The sequence below is a fragment of the Myotis daubentonii genome, chromosome 9 (genome assembly GCF_963259705.1).
Source record: "Myotis daubentonii chromosome 9, mMyoDau2.1, whole genome shotgun sequence".
In the NCBI taxonomy this organism is placed as follows: Eukaryota; Metazoa; Chordata; class Mammalia; order Chiroptera; family Vespertilionidae; genus Myotis; species Myotis daubentonii.
Window position 1 is genome coordinate 68,326,504 of NC_081848.1, and position 21,410 is coordinate 68,347,913.

The 21,410-nt window shown below is 48.0% G+C and overlaps 1 protein-coding gene across 1 annotated transcript in view; it reads right to left on the minus strand.

The window, feature by feature from the left end:
- PTPRJ (protein tyrosine phosphatase receptor type J) overlaps nucleotides 1-21,410 on the minus strand; it is a 141,121-nt gene that overhangs the window by 15,491 nt on the left and 104,220 nt on the right. The window contains exons 5-18 of the mRNA XM_059709372.1: nucleotides 19,813-20,046; nucleotides 18,138-18,344; nucleotides 16,374-16,637; nucleotides 15,001-15,252; nucleotides 12,109-12,369; nucleotides 11,127-11,405; nucleotides 8,903-9,193; nucleotides 6,088-6,219; nucleotides 4,307-4,514; nucleotides 4,072-4,193; nucleotides 2,905-2,992; nucleotides 898-939; nucleotides 326-334; nucleotides 140-227 (exon numbers count right to left, since the gene is read on the minus strand). Coding sequence (XP_059565355.1) covers nucleotides 140-227; nucleotides 326-334; nucleotides 898-939; nucleotides 2,905-2,992; nucleotides 4,072-4,193; nucleotides 4,307-4,514; nucleotides 6,088-6,219; nucleotides 8,903-9,193; nucleotides 11,127-11,405; nucleotides 12,109-12,369; nucleotides 15,001-15,252; nucleotides 16,374-16,637; nucleotides 18,138-18,344; nucleotides 19,813-20,046 — 2,477 coding nt within the window. The remainder of the gene's footprint in view (nucleotides 1-139; nucleotides 228-325; nucleotides 335-897; nucleotides 940-2,904; nucleotides 2,993-4,071; nucleotides 4,194-4,306; nucleotides 4,515-6,087; nucleotides 6,220-8,902; nucleotides 9,194-11,126; nucleotides 11,406-12,108; nucleotides 12,370-15,000; nucleotides 15,253-16,373; nucleotides 16,638-18,137; nucleotides 18,345-19,812; nucleotides 20,047-21,410) is intronic.

The following is a 21,410-nucleotide window of genomic DNA, read 5'->3' on the forward strand; positions in this document are numbered from 1 at the left end:
CGGGGGAAACACAAGGGCTGCTGTCCCCTCCCAGCGGGCCGCCTCTTACCCAGAGCTTCACCATAAAACGAAAACGGGCAGTTTTACAACTTTCAGGGAGAACGAAGCAATAGAAAGCACAATATTTACAACCACATACTTCATATTCTTCTGCAAACCCACAGTTGGAGTCAGCTTGCTGTTTCTTAAAGTAAGTCTCAAAATTCTCCACTCTGACTAGCTTGGATCTAAGAAAACAAAACAACGTATTAGGACGTTATACGCTCAACCAAGTCTAAAATAGAAAAATGCGAGTTATTTTTTAAAAAGCCAAGAGCTTACTCACTTTTTAGGTCTTCACCATAGAAAGGGAAAGAAAAAAAAAATAGGCAATTAGAAAAAATGACTCAACCAACCATGCCTCTGGAGGTGACAGTAAACAGCTTCCCAAAAGGAGAAAATCCACAGTATACTTTTCTGGAGGGAGGGAGTGTTGGTGGAGGGGTCAGTGGCGTGTTATTTACAAAACTCAGAAACGTGCATTCGGGAATTCGACTTCTAGACCCCGTGATGTAACTGTTCAGCTTTGTAACTCTGAGCAAATTCTCTGCTCCTAGATCTTGATAGCCTATATTTTAATCGCAAAATATCTATTTATTCGTGGAAGTGTTGGTAGAATGTCGTACATATGGTCCTACTTGCCACAGTGGCCATGGCAAGAAGCTAGTGCAGGAGACCGATCCCCACAGATTCCTTGCAGAATAAATAACAAAGCCAGCAAGAGCTTCTGGACGCTCCTGGCGAAATGTGTCAATCAGGAAAAGGGATAGCAGTTTCCATCAAAAATTGTCTAGACCGTTACTGAACGGATGGGGGATGGAATGTCTTAAAATAAAGCTCATAACACTAGAGACTTACTTAATCTGAGAAAAGGACACTTCATTGTTCTTTGCATCTTTCCTGTTTTAAAAGGAAAAAAAAATTAGATAAGAAAAAAAAATGTTAATTCTGTACTTTGTCCCTTTCATGTATCTACGAAATGCCTTTCCCCTGGGCATTAATCCATATATGACACCAAGCTTAACGATTTAAGCAACCAATGCTGACTATGTAGACCTGTGGAGATCCTCTCTTTGCACCATCTAAAAGTGTGGATGGCTCCTCCTCAGCGGCTTTGAGGAAATCCCTGGCATAAATAAGTATCAGCAGCATTACCTTATTTTAAAGTGAGACTTGCTGTTTCATACTCTGCTTTTATAAAGCCTTTCTGATCCATTAACGGAATAAACCAGAAACTATACCCAGCACAGGGAAGGTAGTGGGCGCCTGCTGCTCTCCTGCACTCTTGGCTAAGCCCCATATGGATGTTAGAAACACTTTCTGGAAGAGAATTTGGCTCTAGTATCAAAATCGAAAACATGTATACCCCGATTCAGCCGCTGCCCGCTTGGAATTTAAGGAAATAATCATGAATGTGCCCAAAGGTTTAGGCACAAGGACAAATAACTGTGGCAAAGAAAAAAAATTAGGAAATTGGTTAAATAATATCCATAGGGCTGAATACTCTGTTGCCATTTAAAGTGAAGAAGAAATGAAGTTACCCACGTCTTAAAGTGAATAAAGCAGGCTGGAAAACAATATGTATCATATGGTTCCACTTGTGTGTGTATGCATGTACGACTCTGTGTGAGTTTTGTAATTACATCCATGTTAAGGGTCGTTTCATATGCTACAATTGTGGATTATCTATTTCCTTTGCTCTTGCTTTGATTCTTGGTTTTTGACACAGCACATATCACTTTTATTTTAACAAGACACAATAAAGCTGGTTTGGGCCCCTCCCTTGCAAAAAAAAAAAAGGTATTAGAATCTAATGCAAAACACTGGACGGTGAGCACTGCCCGTCAACTCAATAGGCCAAGGTGGTGGAGAAGAACCTGCGAGGCCCCACTAGAAACCCTGGGCCGGTAGCAAAGTCCTTTGGCCTGGTGACAGCGATGCATCTCGGCGGAGATGCAGGCGTCACACAGCACACAGCCAGGCAAGGGGGTATGCCAGAGCGAAGACCAGCTTCACGTCTGTCTCCGCACTTCCGACACTCAGCTCCTTCCTGCCATGGGGCCTGCAAGACCTGCCTCGTGTGAGAATTCGAGGGAAGCACAAACGCAGGCACCCGGTAAGCACTCAAAACGGAGCCATTTAACCCCCAGATGCTGGTCATAGCATACCAGGTGCGAGCACTGTGCAAAGCACTTTGTTTATTTAATACTCGTCAGCATCGTGAGTTAGACACTGTTCCCCGCCCCCCCCCCCCTTCTTCACACATGAGGACAATAACGCTGAGCCAGAGACAGGGCCCGTGTCCAAAGTTAGCTAACTCTAAATGGAAATCTCTTAACACCTGGAAACTGGTTTGTGAACTAGAACGCACTGTTTAAAAGGAGAGACCTGCCCTAACCGGTTTGGCTCAGTGGATAGAGCGTCGGCCTGCGGACTGCAGGGGCCCAGGTTCGATTCCGGTCAAGGGCATGTACCTTGGTTGCGGGCACATACCCAGTAGGGAGTGTGCAAGAGGCAGCTGATGGATGTTTCTCTCTCATTGATGTTTCTAACTCTCTATCCCTCTCCCTTCCTCTCTGTAAAAAATCAATAAAATATATTTTAAATAAATAAATAATAAGTCAATAAAAGGAGCAACCTACACGCAGTGTTTACCCATGGCCTGACGTCAGGGCTGGGATCGGCTTTAAAGTCCCCCAGCTCGGGGTGGAGATGAACTAAGACTATTCATACCATCGAGACTGTGGAGAAGGGGGCCGGGGGCTCGAGACACTATTCCCTCCGATTGTGTAACAGTGAAATTTCCCACAATAAAAAGCTGTCTTCAAAACATAGTCCATTATTATTAATGCAAGCACCAGTCACCTTTTCTTTTTCCAGAAGATGAACCCTCCAACAGCCACAATCACCACGGCACCAAAGATACATCCGAACACAGCTCCACAGATGACACCTGGGAGAAGTCCAAAGGGGAGGCACCCTCAGGAGGTGCTCCCCAGCCACCGGGTGTGAGTGTGCGTGTGTGTGTGTGTGTGTGTGTGTGTGTGTGTGTGTGTGTGACATACACAAGGTTCAATACCTTTGGGCCTAAAACTAGTCTAGGCATTTGGGTTACTGGTCCCCAGCTCACCACTAATTGGAGGGCCTCGGAAACTCACTGCTGCATCCCCAGGTCTCCAGGTCTGTTTCCCCGGCGGCAAATTTAGGGAACCGGGCTAGCGCAGCGATTCTCAGGTTCTAACCCACGGATTCCTTTCTTCAAGTGAAATTGCGCGCAGCAGCCCAACCACTCGAGTTGAGGTAGCGGTGGGAGTGGGGAGCGTCTCGGGGCTCGGCCCTGTTTGGTGAGGCAACACTGGCACACTTCTCACCTGCTGAGACTAACAGCCACAGTGAGCAGAGGTGCCGACAGCACCGTGCTCAGGGGACGTGAACCCACCTGCCCGCTGGGGCAGGTGTGGAGACTCCCAGCACCTCGCTCCTGGGGCGGGAATTCTTTCCTGTAGTGAGCAACTACCAAGTGCGAAAACCAGACAGACTGACCAGCCAGTGGGTCCCTCTGACTCTGGCCTGGAGGGAGGGGACGATTCCTGCTTGGGTCCCTGACGCCCCTAGATCACCGCGCTCTGAGTGATAAAGGGCAGGAGCGGCTGACGCGGAGTCTGAGACCAAATGTCAGGGCCGTCCCTAAGCCACAGGGAGTCCCTGCCCCTCTCTGGGCTTTAACGCCCTCATTTCTCAGATGAATTGGACAAGACGATCCCTGTGGCTCCTTCGAGGATTCTAGGCACTGAGTCACCCTGCGTGTCTGGCACGTGGGCACACACACAACTGCAGACTGAAGTGCAGCTGGCATTCAGAGAAGGGGACAGGGGCCGTGGGGACCACATGGCCTAGCGACACCTCAACTTCTGAGAAGAGAAACCAGGCACTCCAATCAACCCTCCTGGAGCCCATGGGGCACCCAGCCTTCTGTGGACACTGGCAGCCACACCCACAGGACTGCTAGCAGCACTGATGTTCTCTCTCTACCTGGGTCCTGGGGCAAGGACACGGCCTCTGAGTAGCGGCTGAAGGACACGTAGCTCCCGTTCCCGTCTATGAGTCCACTCTCGGGGCTGAAGGTGATATTGGTGAAGCCGGCCACACAAGCCCTGTGGGGTGACCGGAGGAAAGAGAGGCGGCTGAGCGTGTCCGGCTCCCAGGCACGGAAAGCTCTGCGCCCGGGAGGCTCGGCCCCCACAGAGGAGGAACCAGGAGACCTTACCGATAGGAGCCCAGGGGCTCCAGCTTCCCGTTGTAGTAGCCGTGGGTGTTGGACTCGTTCCCCACGGCGATTTCGTATTTCAGGACTTCCGACAGGCCCGGCGAACGCGTCTGTTCGTCCATTGTGATGAGATACGTCACGTAAGTGGCCGAGGCCCCCCTTTTGAAATCTCCGTAGGTGTAGCTCAGATCCTCTGCAGACGGGTTAGCTAAGAAAGGCGCACAGAAGGGAAGCCATAAGGAAATGACTGCAGAGAGACTTGGCAAGCCACATAAGGACAGTGACACTGGGTGACGGTGACGAGACGCCACCTCTCAAGGATGCTTTCCGTGCCAGTGCTTTACTTACAGGAGCTCGTTGAACCGCCACCGTCATCTCATCACATTGGTTTATCATCCCCATTTGACAGATGGGAAAATGAAGGCACGGAAATCGAAAGGACCCACGGCCACACTGCCTATGTGGTACAGCGGTATTTCTAACCCAGACGATCTGACTGGAGCTTGTGGCCTCATCCATCACAGGCTGGCCACTATGCAATTCGGCCACCCTCTTTCAGCAGAGGCCCGGGTGTGGAATTTGCTGAAAACCCTCAGAGAAAACTGACTAGACATTTGAAACAGACTCAACACAAAAGGCAGAAAGACAGAGAAAGACCTCGATGTCACTGCCTGAGATTCTGCCGCAGGTTTTGCAGGATCACACACCTAGTGGTGTGTTTGCGCTCCACCTCCCTCGACATGAGGATGGTATCACAGGTTGAAATCACAGGAGCTGCGCTGCAGTCTTCACATTTAAAGAACCATCAAAACCATGGCCTGGCCGGTGTGGCTCAATGGCTGAGTGAACCAGGAGTTCCATTCCTGGTTAGGACACACGCCCGGGGTTGCGGGCTCAGTTCCCAGGGTGGGGCATGCAGGAGGCAGCCAATCAATGATTCTCTCTCATCGTTGGTGTTTCTATCTACCTCTCTCTCTGAAATCAATAAAAATAAATTTTAAAAAAAAACACAAAGAACCACCAAAAACAACACAGCTTGGCATTTTCAATCCAGGCTTTGTGCAAAGCACCCCCACGCAGCTAGCAGACACCCTAGCATTGTTCGTTTCTTACTTCCAGAGAATGTACTGGGGCATTTAAGGAAAAGCAGCCTTCCTCCACCTCCTCGCTCAGCTATGCGATGCTCTTTGCAAGTTCCCACTACAAATGCAAATCACTGTGTCCGCTTTCAAGAGCAAGTCATGCTGTGCTGATGATTTGTGCTTGTGCATTTGCATGTGTGTGTGTAGGGGGGGGGGGAGGCGGGGAAGGTGGGGAGAGAGACAGAGAGACCGAGAAAGTTGCTTAAGACACCTTCTGCCACCCAAAAGATAAGACCCTGTGTTGTAAAAGAGATGAAAAACCTAGATCGGAGGTCGGCAAGTTACAGTCCATGCACCAGATCCGCCCGCAGCCTGTTCCGGTCAATGGCATTTTACTAGAACAACCCACTCATTCTTTCTGTATCTTCCATGCCTGCTTTCACAGGAGCAGAGCTGAACAGCTGCGACCGAGAGGTAAGGCCTGCAAAGTTTCAAATATATGCTGTCTGGCCCTTTACAGAGAGTTTGTCAACCCCTGACCTACATCATCAGGCACACAGCCCACCCCCTCCCACCCCGTCTGAGTGCCAAGCGTGGGCTACAATGCATTTGTATCTCTCATGTGCCTCAGTGGGCACAGAAATGGGGCCTGGTCAGGGCGTCACTCACTGGCTGTTCACCCCACAGTGACCCCCTTACCTTCCCCCGTGGTGAGGATGACAGCATAGGCTTTGATGGGTCCGTGGCTGGCTTCAAACCCGCTGAACTTGATCTTGACTGAATTGTGACTAATAGACGTAATATTGGGAGACTCATCTGGAGGAGGGGGATCTGAAACAGAACAACACAAACGTGATCATCGGCATCAAAACCAAAAACGGAACAATTATTAAGCACAGAATCGGCAGTGCCCCCAAGTCCTGCCCTGGCTCTGGGAACAGTACGCTGGGCTCACACCGAGCAGATGCAGGCGCAGGAGCAGGGAAGGAAGTGGTGGGAGCTCCCGGGCTCACTTATACAGATGACGTGTGGAAACGATAGCATTTTACATACACCGAGTTCAACAGAGTGTGATCGCAACTCACTGCAGCTATTCCTTTATTTACATTTTCTTCACATGCCTCCTATAAAAATCTGAGTTACATCAACATGTCATAATAGAATATATCCTATTACACATGAGGGCCACATTATTTTCTAGTGGACAGCACGGCTCTAGGCCTGGCTTAGCAACCTCCCAAGAACTGACAGCAGTGGCCACTTGGAGGCGGTGTCCCGTGTCTAACTGTCAACTGTGGAGACTGCCAACCAAGGCTCCCGCGTTTCCCAGCAGCCGTGCCTTTCAGCCCCCCAGCCTCCCACCCAAGACTGTCAGCCGCAGGCCAGTCACCCTCCTTCCCTCTCACTGCCTACCTCACCCTACGCCCAAGGCCCTGCCTGCCTCGCTCAACGTGTGTCCCTCACCCGGCGCACACTGAGCGCCCAACAATGTCGGCTACAAAACCCACACCCCTCCACCTCCCTGATTACCACCCGGCAACGGAGAAAATGCAGCTCCACTTTTATCCAAATGAAAAACGTGTTCAATTTGTACATAAAGATCCATCTGAGGAAAGGGAGCTACAGATCACAGAGTGAGAGTCACTGGACTGAATGAGAGCCGTGACTACTCGATCCTAACACACATGCTTCAGCTTCGGAAACCACCAGCTCCGACAAGCTCCCACTCGCCACGCGGCACTGGGCTCGGCCCTGGAGGTGCCGCGTCAGACACGGTTTCTGTTCCCAGGAGTTGATACCCGCTGAGGAGATGGCATCATAAGACAGAACTACAAAAAGGTACCCGCAAGATCCATTGTTTCCATTATGTTCTGGGGTGCTGCAGGACCCCCAAAGGAGCGGGACCCAGGACAGTCCTGCACGGTTGTGTACGCCACAACTCCAGGGAGCCCCACGCATGTCCGAGTCCATGTGAATGGTGTCCCCTAGAACGGTGCCGTGCACAACCTGAGCGGCCACACAGGCCGCCCTTAAGTGTCTTCTACACACATTATTGCCTCATATACTTTGTACAGCAGTCTTTGAGGGTAGGTGTTATGCTCCCCTTTCACAGCTCAGGAGAGCAAGGCTCAGAGAGGTTAAGTAGTTTTTCTGAGAGTACACCGCTGGTAAAAGGCAGAGGTTAGACTCAAAACCCAGGTCTGCCTTTCTAAGTCTAAGGCTCTGTCCCCAGAATCCCTCAACGACTTTCCAAGTCAGAGCCCCTGAAGTAAGAGGCTTTTTTCCCCTTATAATTATAACCACCAATTCTTTAGAAATTGTCCGGAAACTTTCTGATACCCTAAAGCAGTGGTTCTCAACCTTCCTAATGCTGCAACCCTTTAATACAGTTCCTCATGTTGTGGTGACCTCCAATTTCATTGTTACAAATTGAACATAATTAAAGCATAGTGATTAATCACAAAAACAATATGTAATTATAGATGTGTTTTCCGATGGTCTTAGGCGACCCCTGTGAAAGGGTCGTTCAACCCCCAAAGGGGTCTCGACCCACAGGTTGAGAACCGCTGCCCTAAAGGAAACATATCCAGGGGTCTAAAAGCACAAAGCAAAACAAACTCAATCAGGATGATGGAAGACTTAATGTTGGCAAAGTCATGGAGAGCAAAACACAGGTAAAAGTGAAGCAAAGAGAGAAGCAATTTTCTCTGAGAACAGCAACAAAACAAAGACGGGCCTGAGAAGAGTAACTGTGGGACCCCCGTGCACCTACGCAGTGAGTGGTCCCATTTCCCAAAACAACTGGGGAGCTTGTTAATGTGGATTCTAGGGAAATGTGAATCTTGACTAAATATCTAGAAATAGTGCGAAAAGTATTCTACATTTTTATGTGAGATGATAATAGTAACATGGTTATGTTTGGCAGGAAGAAAAAAGAAGTTCCTATCTTGGGGCGATACATACATACATTTGATTTACAAATAAAATTCTAGTATGACCAGGGGCCTGGCCTCAAAGTAATCACATGGGGGGGGGGGGTGTTGGGCGGCACAGAAGGGAAGCGGGGGGGGGGGGGGGGGGGCGGGAATACAAATGAAATAAGATTGGCCAAGTGCTAACAAGTACTAAACTGGGTGACAATGGGCTCATAGGTTTCTGTGTACTTCCTTGTACTTTTTTGTATATTTAAATATTTCTATAAAAATACTTAATTTTAATGTAGTAAGGGAACTCACTAATTAGAAAATGTGGCAATGAATTATTCTGCAAAGCAAAGGAAACTTTTGGGATATAAAACTTAAGTCCCTCTTACTCTGCTTCTTTAGACTGGGTTTCTATAGAGTTGGGTTAACAGTCCGTGCCCACAAAAACAAATATTTTAGCAAAAATTTAAACACACACACACACACACACACACACAGCGGATATCCAGGCCACACTCACAGACCCAGTAGGTCAGCCTCTCCCAGGGTAACTGCAGTGCTACCAGGCACCCTGCTGCCACGAAGCCCACCTGTGATGCCCGTGAGGCAGGTGTTCTGGGCGGGAGGTGCCATCTTGTTACAGGACAAGGCAGTGATGCTGATGTCATACAAGGTAGAAAAATTCAAATATGTGACTTCCGTCCTGTACTCGGCGCCGTCCTCCGAGGAGCAGCCCTCCAGGAGTGTCGTATTTTCCCAGTCCCCGCTGCTGACCTCCAGCTGAAAGCCTTCATTGGTCCCGGGAGGGCAGGCCCACTTGAGCACCAAGGTTGGCGTTTTGGGGACCACTGCACAGTGGAAAGAGGCGACTGGGGCCGGGTCTGCAAAGCAAGCACAGCACAGCATGAGACTCCGGGGCTCTGGCCTCTGCAAACACTGACACCTGGAGAGCAGTAGGATCCCGGTCCGCCCATGACGAGGAGGCAGGCGTGCTGTGTGGTAGAAGAGGCAAGGCTCACCTTGAATGGGGCATTACTAAACTAGGTGATGTTGGGTTCGGCATCCAACTGCTCTGAGCCTCGGCTGCAGGGCTCTGAGGATTACGTGCAACAAAGGCTGTCGGACACCAAACTGGAAGAGCCCGGGCTAGCCATCTCATCACAGTATGGTGGTAGCAACTTCTTCACCTGCATCATCTCATTTTGGGGATTACTGTCCCGTTTTGCCAATGAATCAACTAAGGCTTAGAGAGGTTAAGTGATTTGTAGAGGATGACATGGCTAGTAAGTAGAGAAGCCAAAATTGGACCCCAGGCTTTCTAAGTCCAAGTCTAGGGCATTGTCTATACACACAATATGCTGAATGATCAATAAAATGGTATCAGTTTCTTCATCTTTAAAATGAGGTGTTAACTATCTGAGGGCCAGTAGAATTTTATTGAAAACCAACATCAAACTGATGTAAATGAAAAACTCCATATTAATGCACTGGGGATACGATCATCATTACTTTAATGCCACTGTATTTTTTAAATCTGTGCAAGACACTTAGTGCAACGCACACATTCTCCACCTGAGGCCTGGCAAGGTCACCTGCCCAATGCATATCTGCAGCTCCTGTCCCATCCACCTGCAGTCACAAATGCTCAGGTATACTTGTCTCCTGCTTTGGGGGCTGCAATAATTATAGCTAAGAGAAGGGTCAGCAATGGAAGCCTCCCAAATACCAAAGGTCAGAGTCTAGACCAGGTGGGATGGAGCCCGAGTTAGCAAAGTGGCTCAAAGCTGCAGGGATTTTTTTAGCTACTCTGTGTGAAAGGTCAGAGGTCATTGAGGTTCCAGCTCCTACACTACCAGGGAGACTAATCTAATGAGTCTCCTGCCTTCTAAATCAGCCCGGACACACTCGAGTGGCTTGGTCTAAGGAACGGAAGGTGTGGGTACAAAGAGAGTAGAGAACAAGGTGGTCCATGGGCCACAGTCAGAACTGTGAGCCGAGGTCTTCATAACAGTCTGCAAAGCAGTCCCTGACTACTCTCAGGAAACTCCCTCAGCTAAATGCAGGGCTCCCCTTCTCTTCAGAGCACCTTTTGCAGTGAGAGATAAGGACCAAAAAAGGTGAAAAGCTGAGCATCCATTATAACATCTTTTTCATCTTCTTAGTGTAAAAGCCAAACTATAAATTACCATCTAGATGTCATCCATGCCCCAGCCATTACCTCTCAGGCCTCACCACTACCCCTCACCCTCTTGCTCCTGTGGACCCTGCCACCCTGGCCTCCTGCTTTCCTTCAACACAGCAGGCACCTGCAGCCTCAGGGCCTTTGCACTGGCTGCCCCTCTGCCTGTAATGCCCAGTGCCCTGATGTCCACATGGCTGGCTTTTTTTTACTTCCTTCAGATCTTTTTTCAAAAGGCACCCTTTCACTGAGGCTTTCCCTGGGCACCCCTCGATGATCATCTACTCTCCTCCTTCCTTGTGTTTTTCCCTCTCCTTGGCAGTCACCATCATCTAATAACTAATGTATCATGTTTATTATGTCTTCCCCACCAGAATGCAAGTTCCAGGAAGGCTGGGACTTATTTGAGTCATTGTAAAGTGCCTGGCATATAGTAAGTGCTCAATAAATATTTATTGCATGAATAAGTGATGAGGGCAACAAGAGAGCACTAATAAGCTAACAGGAGGCCTCCGAGAGCTCACTGTCTATTATAACACACCACACAAAACCTGATAAACTAAAGTGTGGGGAGGATCCACCTGCAAGGTGGCACCCCACAGGAAGAGGGCCAACAGGCACCTGTGGCTACTCACCTGTACAGAAGGACTGCCGGCCAGGCGCCAGTGACTCAGTGACGTTCCCCACTAGGGCGAAGATCTTCACTGTGTACCCGGAGCCAGGTGTTAACTCGGTGACTGTAGCATTGGTGATGCCAATGCCTGTGACTATTTCAGTTGCGTTGCTGGAATTCCCATTTTTCTCAATAAGAAGGCGGTAGATGTACGTGAGAGAGGCCTCATCAGCGTTCTGCCACCTGAAGGTTGCTGATGTGGTGCCGGGACTTATTTCAATGTCGGACACACTGCTGGGCCCTTGATTTGGGGGGGGGGGGGGGGGGAAGCATGTATTAGCTTGAATTCCAGGACTCTTTTATATCGTGCATCTAAAAATAGCCTAGCTCCTTTTGGGAAAGAATGAATAAACCTAATATTTGCTAATTCAAAAGATGGAAGACTTCTCAAAAAGATACTCAGAAAATAGTTATACAGATTATATCTCAAAAGAATAAACTCTTTCATGCTTCTGTTGGCACTTCGTATGTGTCCAAAATTTTCAAGATATAATTTCCTATCTGTTTTTGAAATCTGATTAGTGAACGAAAAATATATGCTAAAAAGATATTATAAACTACCATCTCTACCATACACTTATTTAGATCGAATGAGCGAAGTGCCTCCCTCACTGCTGCATGCAGAGCTCCTCATCTGAGCAGTATCTTCCAACACCAAGGACAGGCAGGCCCTTCCCTCATCTGAACTCCCAAGGAATGAACGGGACAGGCATGTTTCCCGTGCTTATGGGGTCGCTTTCTGCTTCTAAAGACAATCCCAAGTTCACAAGGCTCGGCGCTAGTGCCCCATGGGAGAGCAGAACCTTTGCTGATCTTTCAGCTTCAAGAGCTTCACATCAGACCTGAAGCCCAGAAACAAAGGCCCCTGGGCCACGCCCACTTCCCGCCCTCCAAGTGAGAGTCAGGGGGACACTCCCTTTAAGAGGGCGCCGTAAGACACTTACGGGTGTACTGCACAGTGAAGCTGGAGCTCCCCCGGACACCGTTCACTTCCGGAAAAATGGTGATGTTATATAAGGTGCCCGGGATCAGGTCCCTGAGAGTGACGGTTTTGTCGGAGCTGTTCATCTGGCTAGAAGAGCCATGCTTAGGCTCCAACTGTAGGTGGTAGATGTAGTCAGAGGCATTGTCTATACTCTGCCACTCTAACGTCATTTCAGTTGTGGTGACATTGACCACGCGGATGTCAAACACAGCAGCGGAGTCTGGTTGGAGGAAGCGGGGGGAAGTCTGTTAATGACCATCGTAACCTCCAGCTTCACTTCAAAGTGTCTGTCAAGGGAACCTGTTCTTTCATCATCAGACTCAAATGAGTTCACAAAGCGCAAACTCCAAAACATGGGTGAGAAACACACTCAGTTCTTTCAAGAATGTTGGCTCGCCCATAACACAGAGGCACTTACCAGTTCACCCCATCAGTTCTCTGGTCCTTTGCCTTGGTCATAAAAGTGCCCCCTTGGGGGTCTTCTAGTAAAAATCACGTTCAGTTTCCTGACCTGAATGCTGGCGACCAGATGGGTTGGGCTTGTGAAAATTCACCACACCATGCACTTAGGATGTGTGTGCTTTTCGGATGTATGTTATTCTCAACAAAGTGCTTTTAGTCATTCCCTCGTTTATGTTATTCTCAACAAATTGTTTTTAATCATTCCCTCAAAAGAAGACATCTTCCTGAAACATAGTCAGCATACCAAAGAGAAAAACTGAAATGGAGAGTTGATACTTACTAAGTGGAAACATTTGAGACCAGGGTGGGAAAGAGGGGAAAACACGGTCAAGCCCTCCACTCTCAGAGCTGGGGGTGAGAGGGGAAAGCGCCCACCTGAGCACTCGGGCACTGTACTCTGATCACCGACCTGACACAATAAACCAGTTACGATATGAATGCAAAGATCCAGGCTTAGAAATAACTAAGCACAGCTCAGGGGCATTAAGTACATTCGCAGCGTTGGGTAACCATCACCATAAATTCTCTGTACCCCAAACAGCTCCTCATCCTCAACATAAACCCCATTAAACAACAACTCCCCAGTCCTCTCACCCCAGCCCCTGGAAACCTCTACTTTCTGTCTCTATGAAATTGCCTATTCCGGGTACCTCGTGTTAAGTGGAATCCTACAATATTTGTCCTTGTGTGTCCGGCTTATTTCACTTAGCATAATGTTAATGGTTTCAAGGCCCATCCATATTGTAGCATGGATCAGAATTTCATTGTGTTTTATGGATGAAGAATATTCTATTGTATGGATAAGCTACGTTTTGTCTATCCATTCATCTGTTGATGGACGCTTGGTTGCCTCCACCTTTTGGCTATTATGAATCATGCTACTATGAACCCTGGTGTACAAGTATCTATTTGAGTCACTGCTTTTTATCTGAAAAGAAGTGGAATTGCTGGGTCATATGGTATTTCTTTTCCTTTTTCAAAATTGCCTTTAATGCTGTTACACTGATTTTCCCTAATAATAATAAAAGTTGTTCAATAATAGAATGGTAATCCCCTAAAAGTCAACTGCCTTCTTACTACTCTCATTGATTTTCATTCACTGAGACCTATTATAGGCTCCTCAATTACTTCGCAGCTGCACCATATCTAAGTATCAGTCCACACTGTGCTTAAAACCTGCCTTCAAAGGCAGAGGCCAGTTCACTGCCCTGTCACTCTGGGCCGGTTACATACGCTTGAAGAGTCCCCATTTCAATGGTTCTCAACCTTCCTAATGCCGCGACCCTTTACTACAGCTCCTCATGTTGTGGTGACCCCAATTTCATTGTTACAAATTGAACATAATTAAAGCATAGTGATTAATCACAAAAACAATATGTAATTATATATGTGTTTTCCGATGGTCTTAGGCGACCCCTGTGAAAGGGTCGTTCGACCCCCAAAGGGGTTGCGACCCACAGGTTGAGAACCGCTGCCCTATTCCCTACTCTGGAAAATAGAGATGATAATGGCGCCCACCTCATGAAGTAAACCTTTTCCATGAGGCCGCAGAACAAATATTTCAGGCTTTGTGGGCCATATCCATAGTCTCTGTTGCAATTACTCATTGACAGCACAAAAGAAGCCATAGAGAGTACATAAACAAATAAGTGTGGCTGTGTTTCAATAAAACTTTATTTACAAAAACAGTTGGCCAGATCTGACCCATGGGCCATTACTATCTGTTGACCCCTGATGTAAACAAGGGAATGCCAGGAAGATATTAAAATTATCCTGTAGAAATATTTATATGTCAGGAAAGGATGCTTATAGTAAACTGGTATGTGGAGAAAAGCAGATTACAAAACCACATGTACAGGATGACTTCAATGTCTGTCACATAATAAATATATATGTATAGATGTGTGTGTGTGTGTGTGTGTACATATATACCCATATATGTCTTTTTTCTTAATGTGTGGGCAGGGTTTTTGTTTTTTTAATTGATTTTGAGAGAGAAAAAAATCAATTTATTGTTCCACTTATTTATGCATTAATTGGTTGCTTCTTCTCTGTGCCCCTAGCAGAGATGGAACCTGCAACCTTGGCATATCAGGATGACAGTCTAACCAACTGAGCTACCGGGCCAGGGTCTCCCTGTAGATATCTTTAAATTACATACATCAAAAGTTACCAGTGATTATCTCTGATTGATGGTTTACATGTGATTTTTTTTCTTGTCTGTATTTTATAGAATGATTATGCGTTACTGTCATTGTAAATGTTTTTTAAAGACTTTTCTTAGATAATAAAAGAAAAACAATATTTGGAAAACCTGACATTTATAAATTATACTGATTTCCTTTGAGAACCATCACTGTTTCACAGACAACACAGCCTATTTGCTTACCAGTTGTACTGCAAACTGTCGAGGAATCCCCTTCAGTCCCATTTGGCCCTTGTGGAAATATTTCAAAACAATACTCGGTCCCAGGGTACAGGCCACCAATGACGATACTACTTTGGGTGGTTGTCTCCTGAAATTTTCCAGTTCCGTTCTGGGTGAGTATCTTAAAGGAATCCGAGTCATTGCTGCTCCAAGCTAAGCTAACAGTCCTTGTGGTGACACTCGTCACCCGGAAGTCAGAAACTGGACCAGGACCTGAGGAAAAACGTAGGGGGCAAGTAAGGCTCTATCTCCAGAAAACAAGGTGACTGAACCTCACAAAATATTTACAATGAGGCTAAATGACCCTGACCTCTCTTTTTCTCTTCTTTGCACTGTCACCGACAACGCGAACCCCCTCAGAAACTGGTGTCTGGCCACTGAGAGAACACTCGGCTACAAGAGTGCAGAAACTGCTTAGGTTGTTCACGGTCATCCGCAGGAAATGAGAGGAGGTGTGTATCCCGGGGGTCAAGGGTTCAGGGTCTGGAGGGGGACCTTGGCCACTGCCGGTGTGCTTCCTGGGAAGGGGCAAACCTTGGATGAAAGCACTGTTGTGGGATGAGCCGGGATCTCTGGGTTCCAGTCCCTGCTCGGCCACTTGCTAGCTCTGTGGCCTTGGGCCAACTGCTCAGCCCAGCTGAGCTGTAGTGTTCTCATCTGTAAAGCAGGGATCCTACTACGTACTTCAAAGGCCACTGCTACCCTGATACTGTTATAGTATTACCCTATGACACCACTGGAATGCTGTTAGGTTTATTCTAAAGTACTGGAGCCTCTTTGGACAAAAAGCTTTTAATGTGCTGCCTATCATCCGATCTTTAAGGGACAGTTAAGCGAACAAAGGATGAGACACAGCTGAGCCCTGCTTCATTATACATCAGCACCTTAGGGACAAGGGGACATGAATATCCAGGTTCTTTTTGTCTCCGTGTAGCCAGTTGCTCCACGTCTCTGCCACACCGGAACGGTCCTTACCCGCACAGGCTGGGGTCGAGACACCCCAGCTGTCTAACCCTACCTCTGTCATCTGCCAAGTGTGATGCCAAGGCAACAGCACCTCTCTCAGCCTTGGCTGCCTCATCCATAAAACAGCCTAGTGGCAACCAGGTCACAGGGCTGTGAACAGTAAACAAGACAGAGCGAGGAAAACACATCACACAACGTGGGCATGTGGCAGGGTCGGTCGAGGATCACCGGTATTGTATCGCAGATCCTGAACGTAGAAGTCCCGTGGACTCACACGCTCGGCTCTGCAGGGCAGGAGCAGAGCCTCGTACTGGGCCTGGCGCATGGCAGGTAGGCAAGAAAGGCTAGCTAACAATGCGTGCACTCACGGGTGTACACCTGGAGGAAGCCCGGCATGCCCGCAGAGCCGTCCTGCAGGAACGGGCGCACTGTGATGTTGTATAAGGTGCTCGAGCTGAGTCCGGTGATGTTGGCCTGAGTCTCACTGATGGTGAGATTGAGACTGAGGGAAGCGGACTTAACGTCTATCTCGTAGGTGTAGACAGAGCACGAATCATTATTGATTTTCCAGGTCAGGATCATGCTCGTGGCAGTGACGTTTGTAGCTTTGATGTCAAAAACCTGACTGGATTCTGCGAAGACACGAGAGGAGTTCACAATAACCAGAACGGCCAAGCCAGAGAGAAAGAGAGACACCGTCCTTGGGCATGCCATCTAGTCTAAGAAATACCCTCAGCGATGGTTCCTTTCTATCCTACACCGTTTAACCACAACACACACACACACACACACACATGTATGGGGTCCCAGCACAAGTCAGGCATCTTCTTCTATGAAGAAGCAGCCTGGCCAACTGCAATAGCATAGCTGCTCTTTGTTTTCCATGTGATGTGGTGGACTCCCTCATGGGCAGCGACAGTGGGCAGTGACCATCATTCCCTGTGCAGCCCCTTTTCCAAACAGCACTCCATGCCCCCTTGGTGTGAGGAAGTGCCTGTGACCCATGTAGAAGCTGGGGGATAGCATCTCCCTTCTCCAGCACAGAAATCCAGAAAGTGGGTATGGGACAGCTCTCCATCTCGGGACTTTGAATCCTCAGAGTGTCACCAGATCCAGTGCAGTCCAGCCATCCAGAGTTTTCTGGGTGCCAATCCATTTTCTGTCCTGGGTCCTCCGGCCCCCACCCTGTTCTGTGAGCCTACGACAGCCTTTCAGAACAGATATACTTTTGGATAAGATAACCAGAGTCAGGTTATGCTGCCTGCCACCAAGCCCCTGAGAACTGCAATGCTGTGGAGTTTGCTCCTAAACCCGCAGAGCAGGCCATGTGCTATTCCAAGTATTTGTGTCTCAATTATCATCTAGACTGAAACTCCCTGAGGGTAGGAACTGTGCATTTGTTTAGCCGCTCACCAGCACCAATCCAAAAAGCCTTCCCATACTGGTCAATCTACAGGGTGGAGGTGCTGATGAAGGAGAGATAAAAAGCAGAAACATGCACAAGTTTCCACAGAAAGAGCAGCATGCTGCCCAGCCGGTGTGGCTCAGTGGTTGAGTGTCGCTCTATCAACCAGGAGGTTAGATTCCCAGTCAGAGCACAGGCCCAGGTTGCAGTGTGGGGCATGCAGGAGGCAGCCAGTTCATGATTCTCAACATTAATGTTTTTATCTCTCTCTCCCTTTTCCTTCCTCTCGGAAATCAATAAAAAAAAATTTTTTTTAAAGAAAGAGCAGTGTGCTTCCCAAGGTCAGTCCAAAAGAGGAAACTCATTCTCTGCTCTCAAGGAGAAAATACTTAACCAACACTGACTAAGTGAGTATCAGTTTGTAAGAGAAAAATATCACACCAGCTTGTCTCATTGGCTCATGTGCAGAGAAATGAAGGAAAACCCCAGGCAGCTCCCGGGGGAGGCACAGAGTGGCTGCTCCCTGTGCTCTCCTGAGCTCAGAGAAAGAAGCGTCTTGGCCACAGGGCTAAGAAGAACCTCAACGGGTCTGCTCTGTCCGAAACCTCTTCCGGAAAACTCCGTGTAACAACAAAACCACTTGTGAAGCAAGAGGTAACTCAGAATCACAGAGGACAAAACTTAGTGCTCGAAACTAGCTGAAGCCATTTTATGAAATCCAACGTACGTGTGCTGAAGAGTATTTTCTGGGGCTCTCCTTCCGGGCCGGATGGTGCTCGAGGATAAACAGTGGCATTGTACGACGTGCCAGACTTTAACCCAAGAAGCAGGACTTCCGTGTCAGTCGGAGGAAAGCCAGAGGGTGGGTCGTTGTACAAAAGGGCAGTGAGGCTTTTGGGTGTCGGGTCTGAGCTCTCTGTGCCGGTGACATTTGCTTCAAACACAAAAGGCAAAGACATTAAATTCGACAGAAACACATGCCTGTCTTCTTTCTGCCCCACAGTTGGGACTCCCAGTACCTGCCGCCCTCCTCCCCCGACAGAGACACCTGTGCCTGAAAAGGCCCCGATTTGGGGCAGATGTTTCACTCTGTACTTTTATCGCAGGACGCAGCATAGATATCTGCACCTCTCTTTCAAATTCATCTATTTGCATCCCGCTCCCTACTTTCAGGAAGTCACCTTCTCCCACCCAAGTCCAGATGTGCTCTTCCCAAGACAGCCACCAGCCAAACGTAGTTCATCAGAACCCACTCAAGCACCTGTTGCCCTGGCCTAGGCCCCTGCTGACCGGGGGTGAGCCAGGGGGACTGCTGGTGGCCGTTTCTCCTGGAGTTGTGTGGAGAAATACTCTGACAACAAAACCGATAAAAAGAAAGGAACAGGAAGAAGAGATAAGTGTCACCCTTTCTTTAAGGCCTGGCTGCCCGTGGTGGGGAAACATACATGAGCCAATCGGTTGCTCTTCTAGTCTCAGCTATGGTGAGTCTGGTTTCTGTCTCTTGCAATCAGGAATCCTAACACCCACTCTGTAGTTCTGTGTCCTCTGTATAAAATGGGGGTGAAATGTTTGTTCTTCTCAGTTCACAGAGTTGCCCTGAAAATGCTCTGAAATCTGCAAATGACTACTCCACTGTCAATGCAGGAGATGTCTAGGTCTGCCTCAGTATCCCTTTTCTCGGGGGATGTGATAAGCTCCTCCAACTGGCCAGTGTGGCTCAGTTGGTTGAGTGTCGTCCCATGAACGGAAGGGTTGCCGGTTTGATTCCTGGTCAGGGCACATGCCCAGCAGCCGATGGATATTCCACTGTCACATTGATGTTTCTCTCTCTATCTCTCCCTCTCTCTCTGAAAATCAATTAAAAAATATATATATATAAGAAGAAACAGCCCGGCCTCTTGGCTCAGTGGTTGAGCATCACAGTTCAATTCCGGTCAGGGCACATGCCCAGGTTGCAGGCTCAATCCGCAGTGTGGGGCGTGCAGGGGGCAGCCAATTAATTATTCTCATCATTGATGTTTCTATCTCTCTTCCTCTCCCTTCTTCTCTGAAATCAATTAAAAATATGTTTAAAATTTTTTAAATAAAAAAGAAGAATGGCCTACGTGGGGTAACAGGTCTGTCATTTGTTCAGCGGAAAGTTGGAAAAGCCACGTGGCCCAGCTGCTTTCCTGGATGCCAAAAGCTTCGACCCGCTGCCATTCTGAGCCCCCTGCGCTGACCTGCAAAATCAAAATACTTTCCCTCCTTCCTCAAACAGGCGTGGGGTCAAAGTCAAACCTGCAGGAGGAGCCCTCTACAGATTCTAACACTCTCTACACATAGAACCATATTTTTTAAAGTATTAAGTTACTGAAAGGCAAAACTTGCAAGTAGACGAGAGGCACACTCTTGTAACTCACCTGAGCCATGTTCTCCAGTGCTGTTTGATTCCGAAACATCTAAAGTGACCTTATATTTAAACCCTGGCTTCAGGTCTGGAATATTGACTGGTAAGTTGTGAGTCACCTCCACATGGCTTCCCGTGGCTTCTAGGAGTATCCGGCAGGTGGCAGTGCCATTGCTATTCTTCCAGGCCAGTGCAACTGCGGTCACACCCTTGCAGGTAACATGAAGATCAGACACTGGAAGAGGCGCTATTTTAAAAACACAAGATGGGCATTGATGGAACAAGATATGCATAATCACCTTTCATTAAGAATTAACTTTCATTACGGACGCCGATGTTTCAATATTACCCACTAAAAACACTTCCTTTATATCAGAGTCTAGTGCAATTCCATCATTGCCGAGCAGGAGAAAATATATATTGTATACGGAAGAGGAGAGAAGAGACTAAATCTTAAATCCAGAGCTTTTTAAGATCTGTAATATTCCCCAAGACAGTAGACCAACAGTGACTTGACACTCCTCTAAACGGTCCCTTTTAAACAGCAGCATTTAACTACATCTGTTTTTAAACATCAGGAACAGAGCATCAAAGAAAGTGGTTGTTTGCTATGTCTAAAGGTCTCGAGTCGAGACAACACAAGTAATATCATTTCATAATACCAAGACATTTCTATGAAGGAATGCATTGCTGCATTCTGAAACCAAGGGGATTTTTCAGAAAACTTTCAATCTGTGCTAACCCCTCACCGTGCTTTCCATCACCTGATTTGGCTCACAGTGACATAAACCAAACCCTTTCAGCCGAAATGACATGCACGCCCTGCCTTTATGAGAACATGGAGCTACAGAGAGGCGGGTGGCTTGCTCAAGAGCGCACACTTGGGAGCGTCAGGAAAGCCAGAGCCCAGGGCTCCGGCCTTCAGCACATCCAAGCACAGGTATGTCGTGGGCAGAGCAGAAACCCTGCCTGAGGTCTGCAGGAAGCCGAACCTGAGACACCACGCCCCGTCCAGCTGGTCCACTCTGTGGTCCTAGTCTCCACATCAAAAGTTGCTGATGCAAAGATTTCTAAACTGGGCCACTTGTGTGCCTTTTGCTTTTTTTAATGGAACGCCAACAAACCAGCCAGCTGAATGACACTGGGTACCTGTTACGCACATCACTGTGCCACAGGGGGTCAGGAATCAGGCCCCCTGGGCTCCCACCACCTGTAACTCTGGGCTCTCACAGGACACCTAACTTCTCAGCTTTACAGTTTCGTCCACTGTAGCCCTTGGAGTTACCGGGAGGACAAAAATCATGGAATAAGGACAGCTAAGCACATAGTAGGTGCTGAGGAACACAGCCTTGTCCTCAGGCTGTAAGGCAGAGTAAGGGTCCTCAGCTCCCGGCTGGCTGCTTCCTGCTAACTCACCGCCTTCTCTTCCCCACCCTCGCCAATTCTCTGTCCCTTTGTCCCCACCACCATTTCTAAAATCTGTCTTCTTTTGCCTCCTTCACTTTCTTCTAGCACCTTCTTTTCCTCTCTTTCACAATAATATAGAAATCTTTATTTTAGGGGGGAAGGGGGTTTCCCTCTAAAACTGTGCTCTGAGGAGTTCCAGAGGTT